The 17,154-nt window shown below is 41.4% G+C and overlaps 1 protein-coding gene across 3 annotated transcripts in view; it reads left to right on the forward strand.

Annotated features, from left to right (window-relative positions):
• The window catches only part of LOC115405052 (sodium channel protein type 4 subunit alpha B-like), a 32,759-nt gene that overhangs the window by 11,529 nt on the left and 4,076 nt on the right, over window positions 1-17,154 (forward strand). For 2 of the 3 annotated variants that reach the window (XM_030114475.1, XM_030114477.1), the window contains exons 9-21: window positions 3,835-3,976; window positions 4,852-5,049; window positions 5,152-5,337; window positions 5,426-5,797; window positions 5,918-6,065; window positions 6,347-6,585; window positions 7,275-7,448; window positions 7,614-7,970; window positions 10,887-11,297; window positions 14,406-14,523; window positions 14,804-14,958; window positions 15,386-15,559; window positions 15,979-16,005. In XM_030114475.1, coding sequence (XP_029970335.1) covers window positions 3,835-3,976; window positions 4,852-5,049; window positions 5,152-5,337; window positions 5,426-5,797; window positions 5,918-6,065; window positions 6,347-6,585; window positions 7,275-7,448; window positions 7,614-7,970; window positions 10,887-11,297; window positions 14,406-14,523; window positions 14,804-14,958; window positions 15,386-15,559; window positions 15,979-16,005 — 2,701 coding nt within the window. The remainder of the gene's footprint in view (window positions 1-3,834; window positions 3,977-4,851; window positions 5,050-5,151; window positions 5,338-5,425; window positions 5,798-5,917; window positions 6,066-6,346; window positions 6,586-7,274; window positions 7,449-7,613; window positions 7,971-10,886; window positions 11,298-14,405; window positions 14,524-14,803; window positions 14,959-15,385; window positions 15,560-15,978; window positions 16,006-17,154) is intronic. The other variant, XM_030114476.1, reaches the window with a different exon arrangement.

Here is a 17,154-nt window from a genome sequence, read left to right on the forward strand (position 1 = left end):
ATGGTTGAAACGTCTTCCAAAGACATACGACCAACTCCTGCTGACTTGACTCAATTTGCCTTGAGACTGGCAATCACTCATTTGGTTTCATCAGCTCCCGTGCGGAAATGGTTCCTTTTCTAATTACTTTTTGTTGTTTTTCGGTTAAAGGATGATTGACCTGGACTCCAGTAGACAACAGCATTTTTTTTTTTTTAAATCGTAGAATGCATATGATGTATTTCTACTGATGGTGAGAAATTGCTGCCTGTGGTGAAATGGTTGCATACTCAGCCCTACTGATAAGCTGCAGTGAAGTCAATCTGGTCCTGTCACCTTTATGTAGCAGAACAACACAGGGAAGATTTTAAATGTTCAGCTCTTGCCTGTTATTTTTTTTTTATGCTGTGCAATTCCACATATTAAATAGATTCAACTCGACATGTACTTTAAAACCTTTCTCTAATCTTTTTTTTTATATTAAATCCATCCATCCATCTTCGATAGTGTTTTATCCACCGGTGGTACAGGAGCTGATCAAAGCTGATCGACACGACAGTTCATACACAGAGAGACAGAAAAACACACACACACACACACGCACAGTCTTGTATTTCTATCCTTGTGGGGACCGTCCATTGACTCCCATTCATGTCTAGCCCCTAACCCTGACCCTTACCCTAACCCTAACCCACACCACAACAAAGCCTAACCCTAAAGAAATGTTTTTGCACTTTTACTTTTTTCAGTAACAACAACATGGTCAAGAAAACACTGTTTCTCCTACTTAGGACCAGAAAAAGGTCCCCACAAGGCACGTCGTTCCACGTTTTGCTATCCTTGTGGGGACATTTGGCCCCGACAAGGATAGAAATACAAGAACACACACACACACACACACACACACACACACACACACACACACACACACACACACACATTCATATATGCATTTATCAACTGCGAAGAAACAGCTCAGCAACTTAATATTCCAGGCAGTAAAATCTGACTCGGTAAACTGAGTCAAGTCAAAGCAGGAAGAGGATACATTTTAGGGCATTCGGTGGGAAATTATGTCATTAAATTCCCTTAAGTAATAGGTCAGAAAGCTCAGACCACGACCTGTCCAGCTGTCTCACCTACAAGTCGCTGCAATCGAACTGTTTTGGACTTAATGCCTGCCGTTTGTTTTCCTGCCATGTGTGGAGCTCGAGCGGCAAATTGTGACAACATCCTGTCACACTGAGCTTCAGCAGTTTTTTTTTTTTTTCTTTTTATGGTTGGGGGGGGGGGGTTGATCTCACTTCCAAGGACTTTTTTGTTTTCTCTTGTGAAACTGCTCCATCATGTCCTCCAAAATCATATCTGATGTATGTCTTTATTAAAACTTCCGACTTCATGGTTCGACAGACATCCCATCAACAATGACACAGATTAGTGGTCCGGTTAGCAGTTTATAGGTTAAATCAGCCGTATGGCAGCTGATGTTTTTGTTGGCAAACGGTTAAGACAGCTTTTTAACTTCTGGGACATTTTAGATGCAACTTTCTGAGGCTGGCTGTGGAGACAGGCAAGATATTAAGCAGGTCAGGATGGAGGACGTAAAACATAGAGGATGCTTAATCTTTTGAGTGTATTCCAACAAGTAATCCCTGAGTAGATTTCCAAATTAAAGCTTTGGATACGTTATGATGACACACACTGTCACACGCATGCTCACAAGCTCACATAGACACGACTGGGCACACATGCACACACACACCCACGCATTTTCAGATGATATTTTCAGCTGAGATGGTTAACAAGTTTGTGGAAAAATGATTTGCTCAAAGGCCTGTGCTGTTTCTAGTGGCGCCTGCTGTAGACTTCATGCAAATGCTTATCCCCCCATATGTGAAAGCCATTGTACATTAAAGATTATTACCGCCTGTATAGATAGCTTTAATGTTTGTCCTTGACTATACTCTGGTGTTACACTGTCAGAGGTCCGTCCGTCCCTCCGTCTTCTGCACTGCTTTAGCCAACTCGTCTGTCAAAGGGTCCGAGATGACTGTCAAAAAAGCAGGTTATACGGACAGGCCACCAGTTCAATAAAGGGAAACTGTCAAACATTATACACAAGAAGCTTTATTGGAGCTCTTATACTATCATTTTAGATTTGTATTATTGTCCACGTATGCCGTCAGTTTTAGATTTCACACTTCCTCATCACTGTTGAAACCATTTTGTGTTGAAACATCAAATTTTGCATTTATTTCAACAAAACAATATAATTGGGACATAATGCTGAAGTGACAGCTTGAAATATTTAAGCCTCAGACTCCATCTGAGAGGAATTATTATATTTAAAAGCAAATTTAAATTCATACATTTTGCTAAATTAAATCAATACAAATGATATGCTTTTCTCAGAAATTAGTAAACATATATTACAATTTTTGCTGGATGTAAGATCTGTACGTGTGTGTGTGTGTGTGTCTCACAGCACTTCTCCTTAAGGAGGTTTAAGACATAAACATGTGGCCTCCTGTGGTATTTACTATTAAAACCTCTGGGACATTGACCCCAGTGGTGCATTGTTTTTACAAAAACCACTCAGAAGAACCACATAACTGAAGTGCTTTACATTAACAAACAGATACTGGCACATGCACAATAACTCCAAGTTTTAATACAAACAAGAAGGATATAATCAATAAAGCAATATTGGAAAATAAATTAATTAGAAGCACACTTAAAAGTGAATGCAACACAAAAGAAAGATGCAGAATAAATGAGTGATTGAGTTAATGAAGGACGGAAGCAAACAGGACAACCCTGAGCTTTGTGAAAGAGTCGGACCACCCAAATATTTTAATGCATAAAGGCATAAAGTAGCTTCTACATGTTTAGTTCAGACTATGGGATCAAAAGCAGGTTTGATCAGGTTGACCTGAGAAGTCTAAATGCTTCAAAACATAAGATCAGAAATATATACGGAGCATAAATCTCAGAGAAATAGATAAAATTGATGGATTGATATTTTGTCTTATAATAATAATAACGAGGGGATTTTATTAGGTGTCCCTGTTTAAAACTACGGTAATCATCTTTGGTATTTGGATTTTAGATTGAAACTATCCTTTTACTAAAATCAAAGCAACAAAATTTGAGAAGACAATCAAAGTAATGTAGAACCCTTAAAGACAAGCGAAAGCAGCTTGTTAACAGGTTGAGCTGTGTCGCAGCGCAGCAGAGCAACAGAAAGATGTGGCTGGCTCGACGCAGCCTCCTCCGCCCTCCCTGCTGGATATTAGTGAGTATTCCTGCTTAGCTGGCTGTTTGGTGAGATCTACAGCTGTTCTCACAGCAGTACTCTCCTGCCCAGCTGTCTGCCAGCCATTACGAAATTATTCCTAACTCAGATTGACATGGCAGTCCGGCTTGTTCTCAGCTGCTGGACTTAAATATTCGCTGTAATGCCACTATGCTGACAATGAAGATCAGCGATAGAGGCATGGCGCTGAAAATTTTTGAATTGCAATTTGATATCCATCTGGATCAGCGTAATCCCTTTTGCTGCAGTGCATTTTAGAGCTCCTGTCTGAAGCATGTTTCACGTGCCCTCTTCAGCAGAAATAATGGTGATGGCAGTGTGTGTACTTACTGACTCAACCGCTTCACTCCTCAGAGGGGTCAAAAGCCGCAGAGTGACATGTAGATACTGGAGATATTTTCAACTCTGGTAATGCGGCCCTGCATGACAACACGGCTATATCTGTCCCAGCTGCCTGTCAATTAATTGTGTGTCTTCAGTCTTTGTTTATCGCTGGCGTGCTCTAATCGCCTCTCTTCTACTTTGTTTATGCATCTCAGGAAGTGTCCAGATGGATTTGACTGCCTAAAAATAGGAAGGAATCCAAACTATGGCTACACCAGTTTCGACACCTTCGGTTGGGCTTTTCTGGCACTTTTCCGACTCATGACTCAAGATTACTGGGAAAAACTGTTTCACCAGGTGAATGATCATCTAAATGATTGTCTTCATGATTCATTTTGTGTAAAACCCACAAAATTCATGTGTTGTTTACAATTTAATTTCTCTATAGAATTAAAAAAATCTAATAATGCAGTTCAGCCAGTCACTATTAGTAACATTTGTTATGCATATTCCTCATTTCTACTGTTATGTATATTCAGGTGCATCTCAAAAAATCCTTCTGCCTCGCACCAAAAACGTTAGCACGTGGAACCCAATCAGCTTATTTTTGTGTTTAAATGGAATTCTGTGGCAATTTATCAACTATGACTTCCGAATTTCTGCTCATCACATTGTCTAAACCATTGTGTAAAACCGCAAGCTTCAGCCATTGTTGTGTTAATTATCCCTCCAACTTCTTCAGTGACTCAATGCACCATCTTGTGGTGGAAACTCGAATTGCAAGACTAACCAGGCTGGGAAGAGTTTAAAAATAATTGCTGCACTCCAGTTGTCTTTGTGGCAGCATTGTGATTATTCTTTTAGGTTACATTGATTTCCAACAAACTAGTACACAGTGCAATAGGTTGCAGTTTGCTATGCAAATACTCGCACTTGCAAAAAAAAAATTAAAAAAATAAATACATTTTTCAAAGTTAAAAATTGATTTTTCTTTACTTTTCACCAACATAGTAAACATTGTTTTATTATGAGTGAGTATGTATTTTATGCAGTTATCCTGTAGTTTGAGGACATAATGACACATTCATCTTATTAGGCTAAATTACACTAAATTGTTATCCTTCAGTCCACTAACTCGAACCCTAGAGACACAAGGCACATTTTAAAAGTCAGAATGTTTTTTTATTATGTTTGAATTTCGTTGTACTCATTCTGTGCGCTTATTTCTGCAGACTTTGCGCTCAGCAGGAAAGACCTACATGGTTTTCTTTGTGCTGGTGATCTTCTTGGGGTCCTTCTACCTGGTCAACCTAATCCTGGCCGTTGTGGCCATGGCCTACGAGGAGCAGAATCAGGCAACCATTGCCGAGGCCTGGCAGAAGGAGAGGGAGTTTCAGCTGGCCATGGAGCACCTCAGAAGAGAGCAAAGAGTAAGACCAATGAAAACTTTTTTTTATAGATTTATGCTTTCAGTTGAAGATAAACAGAAAGAAATGCTCTCAACACTAAAATATTTTCTTCTCTTGGTAAAGTTGGCAGCAAGAAGACAAGCGCAGGAGACGGATTCAGCGCTGTCCCCCGAGCTGTCCCCGTTCTGTCAGAAGACAGGAAGTACACGACGAAGCAGCAGCAGAAGAAGAAGATCTCACAGGACGCTTTCAGAGGAGACAGCAGAGGAAGCCGCTGATGAGAAACTGGACCCTGAAGACGACCCAATGGTATTGGAATCAACAGGCACTCTGTGATCTGCCTTTCGTGGTTTAATCTGTTGGAACTAATCGTGTCCATTCAATCGTGTCTGTGTAGCCCCCTCTGTCGCCCATGCCAGTCCACCCCCTGCTGGCCACGCTGTCCTCTCACCCCCTCAGTACGAGGAGAGGAAGCCAGGTCAGCATCTTCAGCGCGTTCCGGGCTCGCAACAACTCGGAGGCCGACTTCGGGGACGACGAGTACAGCACTCATGGCGACGTCTTCAGGAGCCGTGCCAGCTCCACAGCAACACCCTGGAAACGGAGAACCGGCAGCGTGAGGAGCCATTGCTCTCAAGTGTTCACCCCCAGCCTGAACGTCAATGGACGGCTGAACGTCTCCCTGGATCAGAACGGGGTGACCTCCGTGGGCCTGCTCACGCCGACGTCCATGCCAGCTTACAGCATGGAGAGAGTCAGGGAAGACACAGTAAGTGATAGAATCCTGCATGATCAGATTATCCTCCAAATCTCTCTTCATTGGATTGATGTTACAATGATCACCGTCTGAAAATGCAATCAAGCTACTTTTATGTGATTTTTTTTTTAGGTATTTTCAGTCTACCGGAAGCCATCCAATGCAGAGGATACAACTCCCAGACCTATTCTGCAGCCTTCCCCGACGGTGACGGACCCTCCTCCGGTGCCCAGGAAAAGAGGCTTTAGCTCTGTCAGCTTTCTGAGCGACGCCATGGATGGTGCGTCCATTTCAACACTGAAAACCGTCAGAAAATCACCTTACTAAGACTGCCTGTGAGAGTTAGACGTGAAAACAACACCCATCATATAGCTTTCCTTTCAGTGTGTAGCCATAATCAGCGGTCACTCATTTGAATCTGAAGCACAAATACTGAATATGAGCTATTTATGTGTAGAGTCTATCCCTGTTACTTAGGCTGAAAAAGACAAACATGATGCCAATTGATTTACACAAAGCTGATTGTATGAAAGAATATTTAAGCCATGCGTCTCTTTGCAGAGCTGGAGGAGTCAAGGCAAAAGTGCCATCCATGCTGGTACACGTTCGCCAAGAAGTATCTGATATGGGACTGCTGCCCCTGGTGGCTGAAGCTGAAAGAGTGGGTGAAGCTCATGGTGATGGATCCATTTCTTGATCTGGGGATTACGATATGCATTGTGCTGAACACCCTCTTCATGGCCCTGGAGCACTACCCCATGACTGACGAGTTCAACACCATGCTCTCAGTGGGAAATCTGGTAAGAGCGTTTCCAGCAGTAAGTGTGGGGAGAAAGGTTTCCAGCATTTAGCACACTTCATCCTGAGTGCTGAGATAAAGTTTGTGCGGCACTTTATGTCGTTCAGGACAGGGGGTCGAATGTTAGTGAGAATTTCTACTTGAGATTATTTGTGATTATTCTTGGTAACCAGGGCTGTTTTTAGCAGGAGAAGTAACAGATTTTCTGATCTACATTTTTAAATCTCCTCCTTCTGGTGTCTTCATCTATGGACGAATGCTCTGTAGAAGACATTTTCTGAGAAGATGTTTCTGGAGTTGTAGGAGACACATTGAAATGACATTTGCAGTGAGAAAAATATGTTCTTACACACCAAACACAGCATTTGTGAAAACATGATGAATTGATGGATTTGTTGATCACGATCAAAAATCTGACTGAGTTCAGACAAACACTATGACTTTTAAATGGGTATTTTCACTTGAGAGCAGATGTGAATTCCACCTAAAAATCTAAGCTTAAAAGTTTTATAATCATCATGTGTCACAAAACTAAAATATCTACCCAAAGGTCGCAGAGACAGTGGAAAGATGAGGGCAAATATCTGGTGTTACAGAAAGTATCTGTTACATTATGTGCCTGTTGAAATTTGTGTTTGTGTTTCATCTCTCACGGACTCTTTGTTGTTGCTATGTGTGTTTTTTCTTCAGGTTTTCACTGGGATCTTTACAGCTGAAATGGTGCTGAAGCTGATCGCCATGGACCCCTATTACTATTTCCAACAGGGCTGGAACATCTTTGATGGCATCATTGTTTGCCTCAGCCTCATGGAGTTGGGCCTGTCCAATGTAGAGGGACTGTCCGTCCTGCGATCCTTCAGACTGGTAACAGGCATTCATTCGGCTTATCGCTGATTTTACACTTTCAAAAGAAGGAATCAAAGCAATTTGAACGTGAACTTTTCACATGAGGTCCGGTACTTACTGCAAAAACTTAAAGTAAATGTTGAGACTTCATCTTTTTTTTTTTTTTCCTTTGTATTGTTTTAGTTACGAGTCTTCAAGCTGGCTAAGTCCTGGCCCACTCTCAACACTCTCATAAAGATCATTGGTAACTCAGTGGGTGCCCTGGGAAATCTGACGCTGGTGCTGGCCATCATCGTCTTCATCTTCGCTGTGGTGGGCATGCAGCTGTTTGGCAAGAACTATCAGGACTGTGTGTGCAAGATCTCCTTTAACTGTCAGCTGCCTCGGTGGCACATGAAGGACTTCTTCCACTCCTTCCTGATTGTGTTCAGGGTGCTGTGCGGCGAGTGGATCGAAACCATGTGGGACTGTATGGAGGTGGCTGGGCAGCCCCTCTGCATCCTGGTGTTCATGTTGGTCATGGTCATAGGAAACTTAGTGGTAAGTGCTTCATGTCTAAACAATCAAGATCTTTAAACACTAATGTTTCAATGCCACTGCCAACAAAAACCAGTTCTAACTAAACAGTGTGTGGTATACAGTGGTAAAATGCTGATTTTACACATTTAGTCTGTCAGGGGAAGACCAACAGAAGGGAACACATTTAATTGTTTTATAATAGTGAACACACTCTTATTCTATTTCCAAAACATGAGGCTAACTCAGACAAACAGACAGTCACAGACATGACATTGAACTGTGGAAGGAAAGCTGCTGAAAGCCCATCAATGCAAAGTCATGCAGACTGAATACAGAAAGGTCCTCAGGCCTGTCATGGAGCTAACTGACTAAATTAATTAATTTAGGTTTCAAACCTTATGATGACTTAAAAAAAAATTTCAATACAGGCTGTTTTTCTTCTTATCAGATCCAATAGATAATGTCACAGGTAATGAGGAATTTAATGGCACAAGTGAGAACATGGTTGCATTGCATTATGGGAATTGAGTGTTCTTCAATTATCACTTTTACTAGCAACACTGGTCTGAGTGCTTCTGAATATACACAGGTGATTTGTAGGAGCGTTTGTGTCGTAGTCTCGAGCTTGCCGTCCTTCAGATTAGCATTGCATGAACAGACTTCAAAACAGATCACGTCTGGACGGCGTGAACCATCTGCTGTCCTTCCTCAGCCGTAGACGTATGTGGCCATGTTGCCCTGCAAACTGTAGCCACAACAGACATAATGAGAGCAGGAGCGGCTTTACGGCGGCACAAGATCCTACAGAGGTGAACATTTTATGCAGTACGAGCAAACTGAGCCATTTCGGGGGGAAAATTTGACCTGAGTTCAGTCCAAAGGCTCAGACTGCTTCACAAAGCGTCGCCACTTCCTTTCCCGTCTTTTCAGCAGGTACTGATTCTCACACATCGAACACAGCTTGTGTATCATGGCCTGCAGCTGTTCCTGTAGAGAACGAAAAATCTGTTTGACAGTTCTGTTTGTGCACACAGCGGCTGTCACTCAGGGCCATGGCGAGGAAGCATATATTCACTGGACCACCCATATGGTGATTTGTTGTCCAGCTGTCTCGATGTAAGCTAACGTTAATGAGAACAGAAAAAAAAAAAAAAAAACAATCCCGGAAGTATAAACAGCCTGCATCCAAAGGATTCATTTAGTTACTGTTGCTTTACTTCAGATGTGGCGTCAGTCCAGCGTTGATACTTGATACATAAACTCAAGTTATATAACTCTCTTTTAGCTGATTTCTCAGAAGAAAATGTACTTTGTTGTCATTTATCACCCACAAATCAGTGCTACAGTTTTACAGTTCTTGAGTCTAAAATCAAATTACCATCAAATGTAGTGAGTGTCACTGTGGTCAGTTGAGTTTTTTTTCCTCTGATATTCAGCACATTTGGATACTAAATGTGACCATCATCTGCGTAAAATTTAGATAACTTGAATATCCTGTCAGGCTTTAAAAAAGAAAAAAAGCTGGAGCTCAGAAGGCTGTGGCTGTGTGGTTCAAACACCTGTTCCCAGGATGCCCTCCGTCCCCTCTGCCATTAAATGTTAGTTTGTCCCACATTTAATCCTATGCTCTGAAATATAGCCGTCTCGCAGAAATGTTTTAAAACCTCTCTGGTTAACTCTAACATGTTTGTTAATCTTTGGCAGGATAATGCCGTTTGCTGTCTTTCATGCAGAATTAAATACATATTAATGCATACGTCGAGTGTTTTAGATATAAACCCACAATCATACAGGACAAGTAACATGTAGAGTGGATGTTTCATTTTCAGCGCATGAACTGATTATATTTTTTCTCAGGGCTGCAGTCTATTTTTGAATGCAACATCCGAAACGGGCCGAAGGATAATAATAACATGCCAGCCTTCCGCGTTTGAAAGGAGTTCACTGTGCCTTTCTGCATGAATTTGCATTTTATTTGAAACTTTTGTTTGCATTGTTAAATGCAAATTATTAGGGCTATGAGTGTAAGGCATACAAATCACTGTTATTCTGGAGATTATTTTTTTTTCCAGACTCATTTTGCATCTCCTAAGAAATAGTTTTATAACACATTTACACACTTTATGAATTATCTGCAGGGGAGATGATGGCTTTTTGGGTGTGTTCCGATTTTGTGTTTGCTTTCTGACTTCATAAATCACCATCACACCAGAAATGCTCATCTGCAGCATACGTTCACTAAATTAAAGTTTCCTCCTGTGAGTCCGCCGGACGAGCTCTCAGCAGCCTCACATATCTGCTGCTGATGCAGACACCTTCAGTCGCTCTATTGCCTCGTTAGAGCGAAGGACAGATCATGATGGGGCTCCTTATGGAATTTAATGGACAGAAACTCTTTGCACATGAATCGTGGGAAAGCTGTTTATCCAAAGGATTATCCAGGATGCTTAGGGGCGAGAAGGTCGGAGGGCATTCATCACTAATCATCTGCTCATGCTCCCCATCTCTGACTGGCTCAGTGGCTAAAGATGATCCTTACCAACTGTGCACATCGCCCGTGCGCACACAGGGAGTGTGAACGCGCAGAGTGCGCACACATGCATGACAGACATGTGCCGGATGCCGCTGCTCTCTAAGCTAGTAGACAGATTACTGTGGAGTTGGATGTTTTGAAACTTGACTTGAGAGCGGCTGCAGTGTCAGAAGCCATATGTGTGTTGCATATCTTTGTAGAATATCCTCCGGAATTACAATGCAGGATTTGCCAGTGTTGACAAAATAAATTCGACATCGCGTCTGGCCTTAGGTACACTACTGGCAGAATGAACTATACCGCGCTTTGAGTACGAAATGCGTGAAGATCCAATAACTGTGCTGAAGGCTAGAAATGAAGAGCAGCTGCATGACGCCTGTAACGTAACGTCTGTCTGTTCGCAGGTGCTGAATCTATTTCTGGCTCTGTTGCTCAGCTCCTTCAGCTCGGACAATCTCTCCGCTCCGGAGGACGACGGAGACTTGAATAACATTCAGATCGCCATCGCCCGCATCCACGCCGGCGTCTCCTGGCTGGTCTCCAGCGTTATCGGTCTCTTTAACCGCAGCCTGAAGGGTCAAAGGCAGAAGGCCAAGGAAGCCACTCAGGCCGCAAAGCCAGTTGGGAATCACCTGGAAAGCAATGGGGGAATTTTTGGATGCTATGGAGAGAAGTATGTCATCCCGGAGGAGGACAGCTATATGACCAACCCCAACCTGACCATCGTCGTTCCCATCGCGCCCGGGGAGTCGGATGTGGAGTTTCTGGAGGAAGAAGAGATTTCAGAGATCTCAGAAGACGAAGACAACAAACCAGTGAGTTTGTAACAGCTGGAAACACGTGTTTACATTTTAACCCTCATTTCTATTCATTATGTGATGTTCATAAACATTACCTATAAAGTTGCTGTATGCCAGCAACTTTAAAGGTATATTTGAAGCCGAATGCCAGATTTCCTGATTTTTCCCTTATTATTATAAGATGTGATGGTTAACAGTGTCGGCAACAAAGAGAAAAATTCTAACATTCAATGAAACATTTCAGAGATTTTAGATTTATGTGAGGAGTGTCATAGTGTCAGAGGCTCAAGGTAAAACCACATCTTCTAAATAACAATGCGAAAAAAAAAATACAAATACATCCTGAAAATGTTCAAAATACACAAAGTATTAAAAACCTGAAATTTCTTATAAAAAAGCACAATACCAAATCTTATCATGAAGGCTGTTGCTTCGCATATATTTTTCAGCCAGTTGACCCGAACGATATGTTTTTGATACTCATGGCATTTCGATAACAATAAGGGAGCTCAGCCTCCGCTGCTGGAACTCTCTCTGTGACGAGCCTCACTGTGATTTGCTGTTCAGCTCTGATGTGTCATTTTGGCTTTAAATCTGAGAACGAGTGAAACAACAGCTACCTTCATAAAAAGTTTATATCTTCATTTATTTTCATATTTCAACATCATCCTGTTGGAAACACTATATGTTTGACAAAAAGGCTTAAAGTTATCTGTCTATTAGAGATCAATGAAAATTGTTTTGGGATTTTTAATTTTCGATTTTCATTTTTTCTTTTTTTTCTTTTTTTTAGTTGGGAGATGTTTTTTTAGGATGTTCCCCTCTCTGGTTTCACTAACCGTTTTAATTGAATTCAACAAATTTCCTATTGTGTTTGCTGCGGTCCACCGCTGCACATGTCAGAAGAATTAACCACAGTGAGGGGTTAACGTCAGGGCAGTCAGTAGCTTTAGAGGTGGGGGTGGGCCGTCCAGTGTATGTGAAACACAAGGCGCTAATCTGTCCAGCAAACAAGGTTAACTCGGATGGAGACTCGTGTCCTGATTACAATCCAGATTTTAGTACCAAGCAGGTTATTAAGAGTTAATGTCACGTCATGCAGCGAACATCTGGCAAAGGTCTCTCCGACTGATGAGCTGTATGGGGAAAGGGTAGCCAAAACTGAAATTCATCATTGCATTATGATCACTTGGTGTCGCGAAAATAAAGTGCCTCTGGCTTAATTTCACGCTGTTCAGTTATTTTGGACGAGTTGAAAATCAAAGCACTGAAAGCAAAAATTTTGAGCAAAGCAGAGTTGTTTTTTTTTTTTTTTTGCAACATCAGTGTTTTTCTACTCTCACAATCTCACAATGTTGGCTGTGGAAACTGCCAATAACTTTAGGTTCTGTGTGATGAGAAAAAAAAAAAAAAAAAAAGCCCTGGCCATCCACAAACATGTCAGGATTTCTCTGAACTCCATTTGGGAAATTAATCCAGGTGCAACTTATCGTGCCTCAGAGTAGCACGGCCATCAAAACACCGAATGCGTGAAGTCTCACACAGTATAATAACACTGTGGCATTAAGTTTCACACATTTGAATTTACTATTTCTTTGACTGTGATCTTTATGGTGAACACATCACTATTATGTTTCAGCTCAAAGATACACAATACGAATAAAAATGTGAGCTTCAGGAAAAGAAATCCTGATCCATTTTGCAGTCTTCTTCTTTTGCAGCACAGCAGTAAACATGTTACAGCCACCTAGTTTAGTCGTTATGAAAAAAAGAGTGGAAAATAATGTTGATGATTTTAATAGAAAGCTTTGAAAAGGAAGGTACGCAGAACGTCCTGAGGGCTGCCGGGCCGTCGGGGTGGTGGCTGCGTCAGTCCCGTCCCGTCCCGCCTGGCAGGCCGACAGAAGCGGGCCAGATGTGGAGCCAGGCCCTGCAGAGCAGATTAAACTGACACAGCTGAGCGGGGCCAGGCTGAGCTGAGCGGCCCGCAGTCTGGCGTCCTCTCCTCCTCTTTCCCTCCCGTTCTCTGCTCCACACCACATCAGAATTAGGCATCAGGGAAAATGGAAATGAAAAAAGCCTCCTCCGACCCGCCATCAGCTTAACTGGACATCAGCAGCTGCTCAGTGTTAAAGACGGGCGCGTTTTACGAAGTCTGTCCTGTGCTCCGTGGGACATATGCTCTCCAGGTCCGGAGACGTTTGAAGCTCTGTGTTACGTAAATGCAGAAAACGGTCAAGGCGGTATTCTGTTGCACTAAGCTGCTATTTCTGTCTTAATATAACACTTTTTCCAAGCCTTCTCAGTGACAAGCTTGAAAAATGCTCATATTTATAACATGTTATGAACCTAAGACAGGTCAGCTTGTATTGTCTCATATAGGACTGTACAAACACAAGGCAGGAGCATAACATCTTGTAACACCCCAATTCTTGAAGGGAAACTGGAAAAAAAAAAAAAAAAAACCTTTGTACTAGCGTTTTCTAGTTTACTTTATTCTTTCTTCAGGATTTTCCCTTTTTTCACTAATTGTTGAGATGTTTAATAGGTAAACATTTCACAAAAAAGCATGTCTTATGTTTTTAAGTAGTCATATTCGCCCTAAAGTCTTCATCTTTCGTTGTTGCATGAATTTGCTTATAACTGACTGTGTAATTATATACATAACCTATATTGTTATATAGAATTAATGCATACTCTTTCTGCTTGAATGCTGGTGACAAAGGGAATCTTGTCTCTGCTTCCCGTGGACGTTCCTAATGCCATTTTATAAGATTAAAAATCCACCTTTGCCCTATGAATCTGCCACAATATGTTGTTGCTGCAACACAAACAAATCTCATCAAAACTGTATTAAGGCTGAGAGGAGATTGAAAGGTATGGCAGTGTATCTAGGTGAGCTGGGTTTGATGGGATAAGTCCACAGCGCATAAAACCGTTCAGTCTGGGGTTACCTCTCTGAGGAAATTGCATTTTAGAAAAGTGAAAGAAAGTATAGGAAAACATTTACCAAATCCAGAACAGCAAACCCTTTGTTGTTATTTTATCGTGCTGCTAGATATGCATCACGCATTAATAATAGATGTCTGAGTGTTGTTTTACCAGAGATGCTTTACTCTGCAGGAGCAGATCAGCCTGTCGGAGGGCAGCACGGTGGATCTGAGGAAGCCGGGAGAAGAGGCAGACAATTTCTCTGAGCTGGCTGAGGAGAGCTTGGAGCCCGAGGAATGCTTCCCAGAATGTGAGTAGAAAATGTAACGAGGGAACAAAGGTTACAGAACTATTAATCCTGCTAATTGAAACCTCTGCCTACTTACAAGAAATTACTTCGTGATTATTATGAATGGTTTTTTTGTGTTCTTCTCTTTATCGATCTCCTTAGTGTTGTTTTTATTACACAGCGATGGAGGCGGGGAGGAGTTTTTAAAATGCACTTTGTGCTGCATTTGATTGTATGAAAAGTGCTTTAAAAAGATTGATCGATTGACACGCTGCCTTGTTTTTTTTTGTGCGGTCACCAGTTTGCATGAGGCACTGCCAGTGCTGCAACATCAACACCAGCCAGGGCCTGGGCCAGGTGTGGTGGAGGCTGAGGAAGACCTGCTACCAGATAGTGGAGCACAGCTGGTTCGAGACGTTCATCATCTTCATGATCCTGCTCAGCAGCGGCGCTCTGGTGAGACTCAGAGGCGAAGTCATATCATGGATATGTGCATCTCATTTGCTCATCACCTCCACAAACCCACCGCAAATACCGTAATCACAAAGGAAAACAGAAATGTTCTCCTGGTTTTTTGAGATATTTTGAAATTTCAGAACAACTCATGTATCAAATGTGTTTTATTTGCTGTTAAGGGATTAATGGAGCTTGAATACAGCTGATGGGTGAACAAAAGGGCTGATGTCAATGAGATAAAATCACAAACTAATGCTGGATTAAACTCTGCATTGTTTCCTGCAAATCCCTTATGTGTGTAAAGGTAATTTCAATCCGGGGCAGGAAAAAACAGAATTCTGCCTCCATTGATAAAAAAAACTGTGAATTCTACAGTTTTCATTCACATCTAACATGGTGTCCTGTGTTTTTTTTCTCTCCACTCCAGGCGTTCGAAGACATCTACATTGAAAAGAGAAAAGTCATCAAGGTGGTGTTGGAGTATGCTGACAAGATCTTCTCCTACATCTTCGTGCTGGAGATGTTTCTTAAATGGATCGCATACGGCTTCAAGAAGTACTTCACCAACTACTGGTGCTGGCTCGACTTTCTTATTGTAGATGTAAGTGGCTGTTTTGTTTCACTGAGCTGAAAAGGAGCGATCTTTTGTTTAAAACATGTTTTGAGATTTCAGGCTGTAACTGGCAGAATGCTGATCGTATATGTGGGATTTTCCCCGTCAGTGACTGAACCATCAATGCAATAAGTGGATGCTGTGTGTTACACCAGAACGAGGACGCTGTAAAGAAGCCCTGAAGCTTTTGTCTTGGCTTACAGATTTCTGAATTTATCCAAATTCGAAACGGCTCCGTGTGGTTCTGTTCTGTCAGGATCTGGTCGGTTAAATCAAATGTTTGCCAGTGACGGGCGTTATCTGGTGCAAGCGTGGGGAATTTGGCTCTGTAACCACATCCAACTTGCACAAAGCATGCAGCCAAAAGCCTGACTTGACTTCCTGTGATTTCACCTGCTGTTATACAGATCGCCACAGACCGCTCTATTGTTAGGGTAAGTTGTATAATTAGCAGGTCCCCCGGTGAGTATGGGCTCTGAGGTCGGAAACTCGCATCCGCATCACAAATTCTGATGTTTCTTCACTCGTAAATGCCCTTTGTTGTGATATCAAAAGCCACTGTCCTGTTTTTTAAATGCTTTTATTTAAAAAAACAAAAAAGGGTGATTTTCAATACTGCCTACTTCAGGACCTTGGCTTTTATATCGAAAACAAAAGCAGTGCCATCCACTCTGAGGTTTATCTACAGAAGATCTGGTGCACTGTGTACGATATTACCCACACTTGGTCTGCAGAGCAGACATTTCGATTCTCAGGTTTACTTCATAAAATACACCAGTTGAATTCACCTCAAAACTAGCGTCCTATTTATTTAACAAGTCTTCTTCGTTATGTCTTAAGATATTAAATATACTGGTGATCATTATAACTACCTATTGTCCTTTTCTGTTGAGAAAGATATCATCACTGTTTATTTTTATTTTATTTATTGATTTTTTTTTTTTTTTTATGTTTTTGTCTGTACCCTCGTGGAGCCAAAGACTTCTGTAGCGCTGATACGGATTTGGAGTATCTTCTTTAGATATTGGACAAACACATCTATAAATAGACTTTTATAAAGAAAAACAGACTATTGGGACCTTTTTAGCCCTAAATTGTTTTTGATTACCTTATTGGCCCAAATAAAAACAAATTCGGAAACAAATTTGGCACAGACAGATATAACTTCTTTATAAAACTCACTCTATTTGATATATATACATATGTATATGCATATATAGCTGAGTATGCATACATGGACGTTATTGGTCCATACGTGCATACTTGTCTGTGTTTTGTCATTATCAGCCATGACATGAATCGCTCTCTCTCCCTTCTTTCATTTTGATATCATTTTCATTCATAGCCGTCATCCATGGGCCATTCAACAGCGGAATACCATTTTGTTTTGTCTGTTTTGAATGTAGAATAGAGTGGAAGTCTAAATTTACTTAAAAAAAAAAAAAATTCTAAATATAAAAAAAATAAACATTTGTGTTCCTAACTGTGGAATGTCCCAAAATATACACTAAATATGGCTCTTTGATTGTTTCTTTTTTTCTCTGCATATCTTTTTTTATATGATAATTGAGACATCTTAGTTC

The sequence above is a fragment of the Salarias fasciatus genome, chromosome 18 (genome assembly GCF_902148845.1).
Source record: "Salarias fasciatus chromosome 18, fSalaFa1.1, whole genome shotgun sequence".
Taxonomy (NCBI): domain Eukaryota; kingdom Metazoa; phylum Chordata; class Actinopteri; order Blenniiformes; family Blenniidae; genus Salarias; species Salarias fasciatus.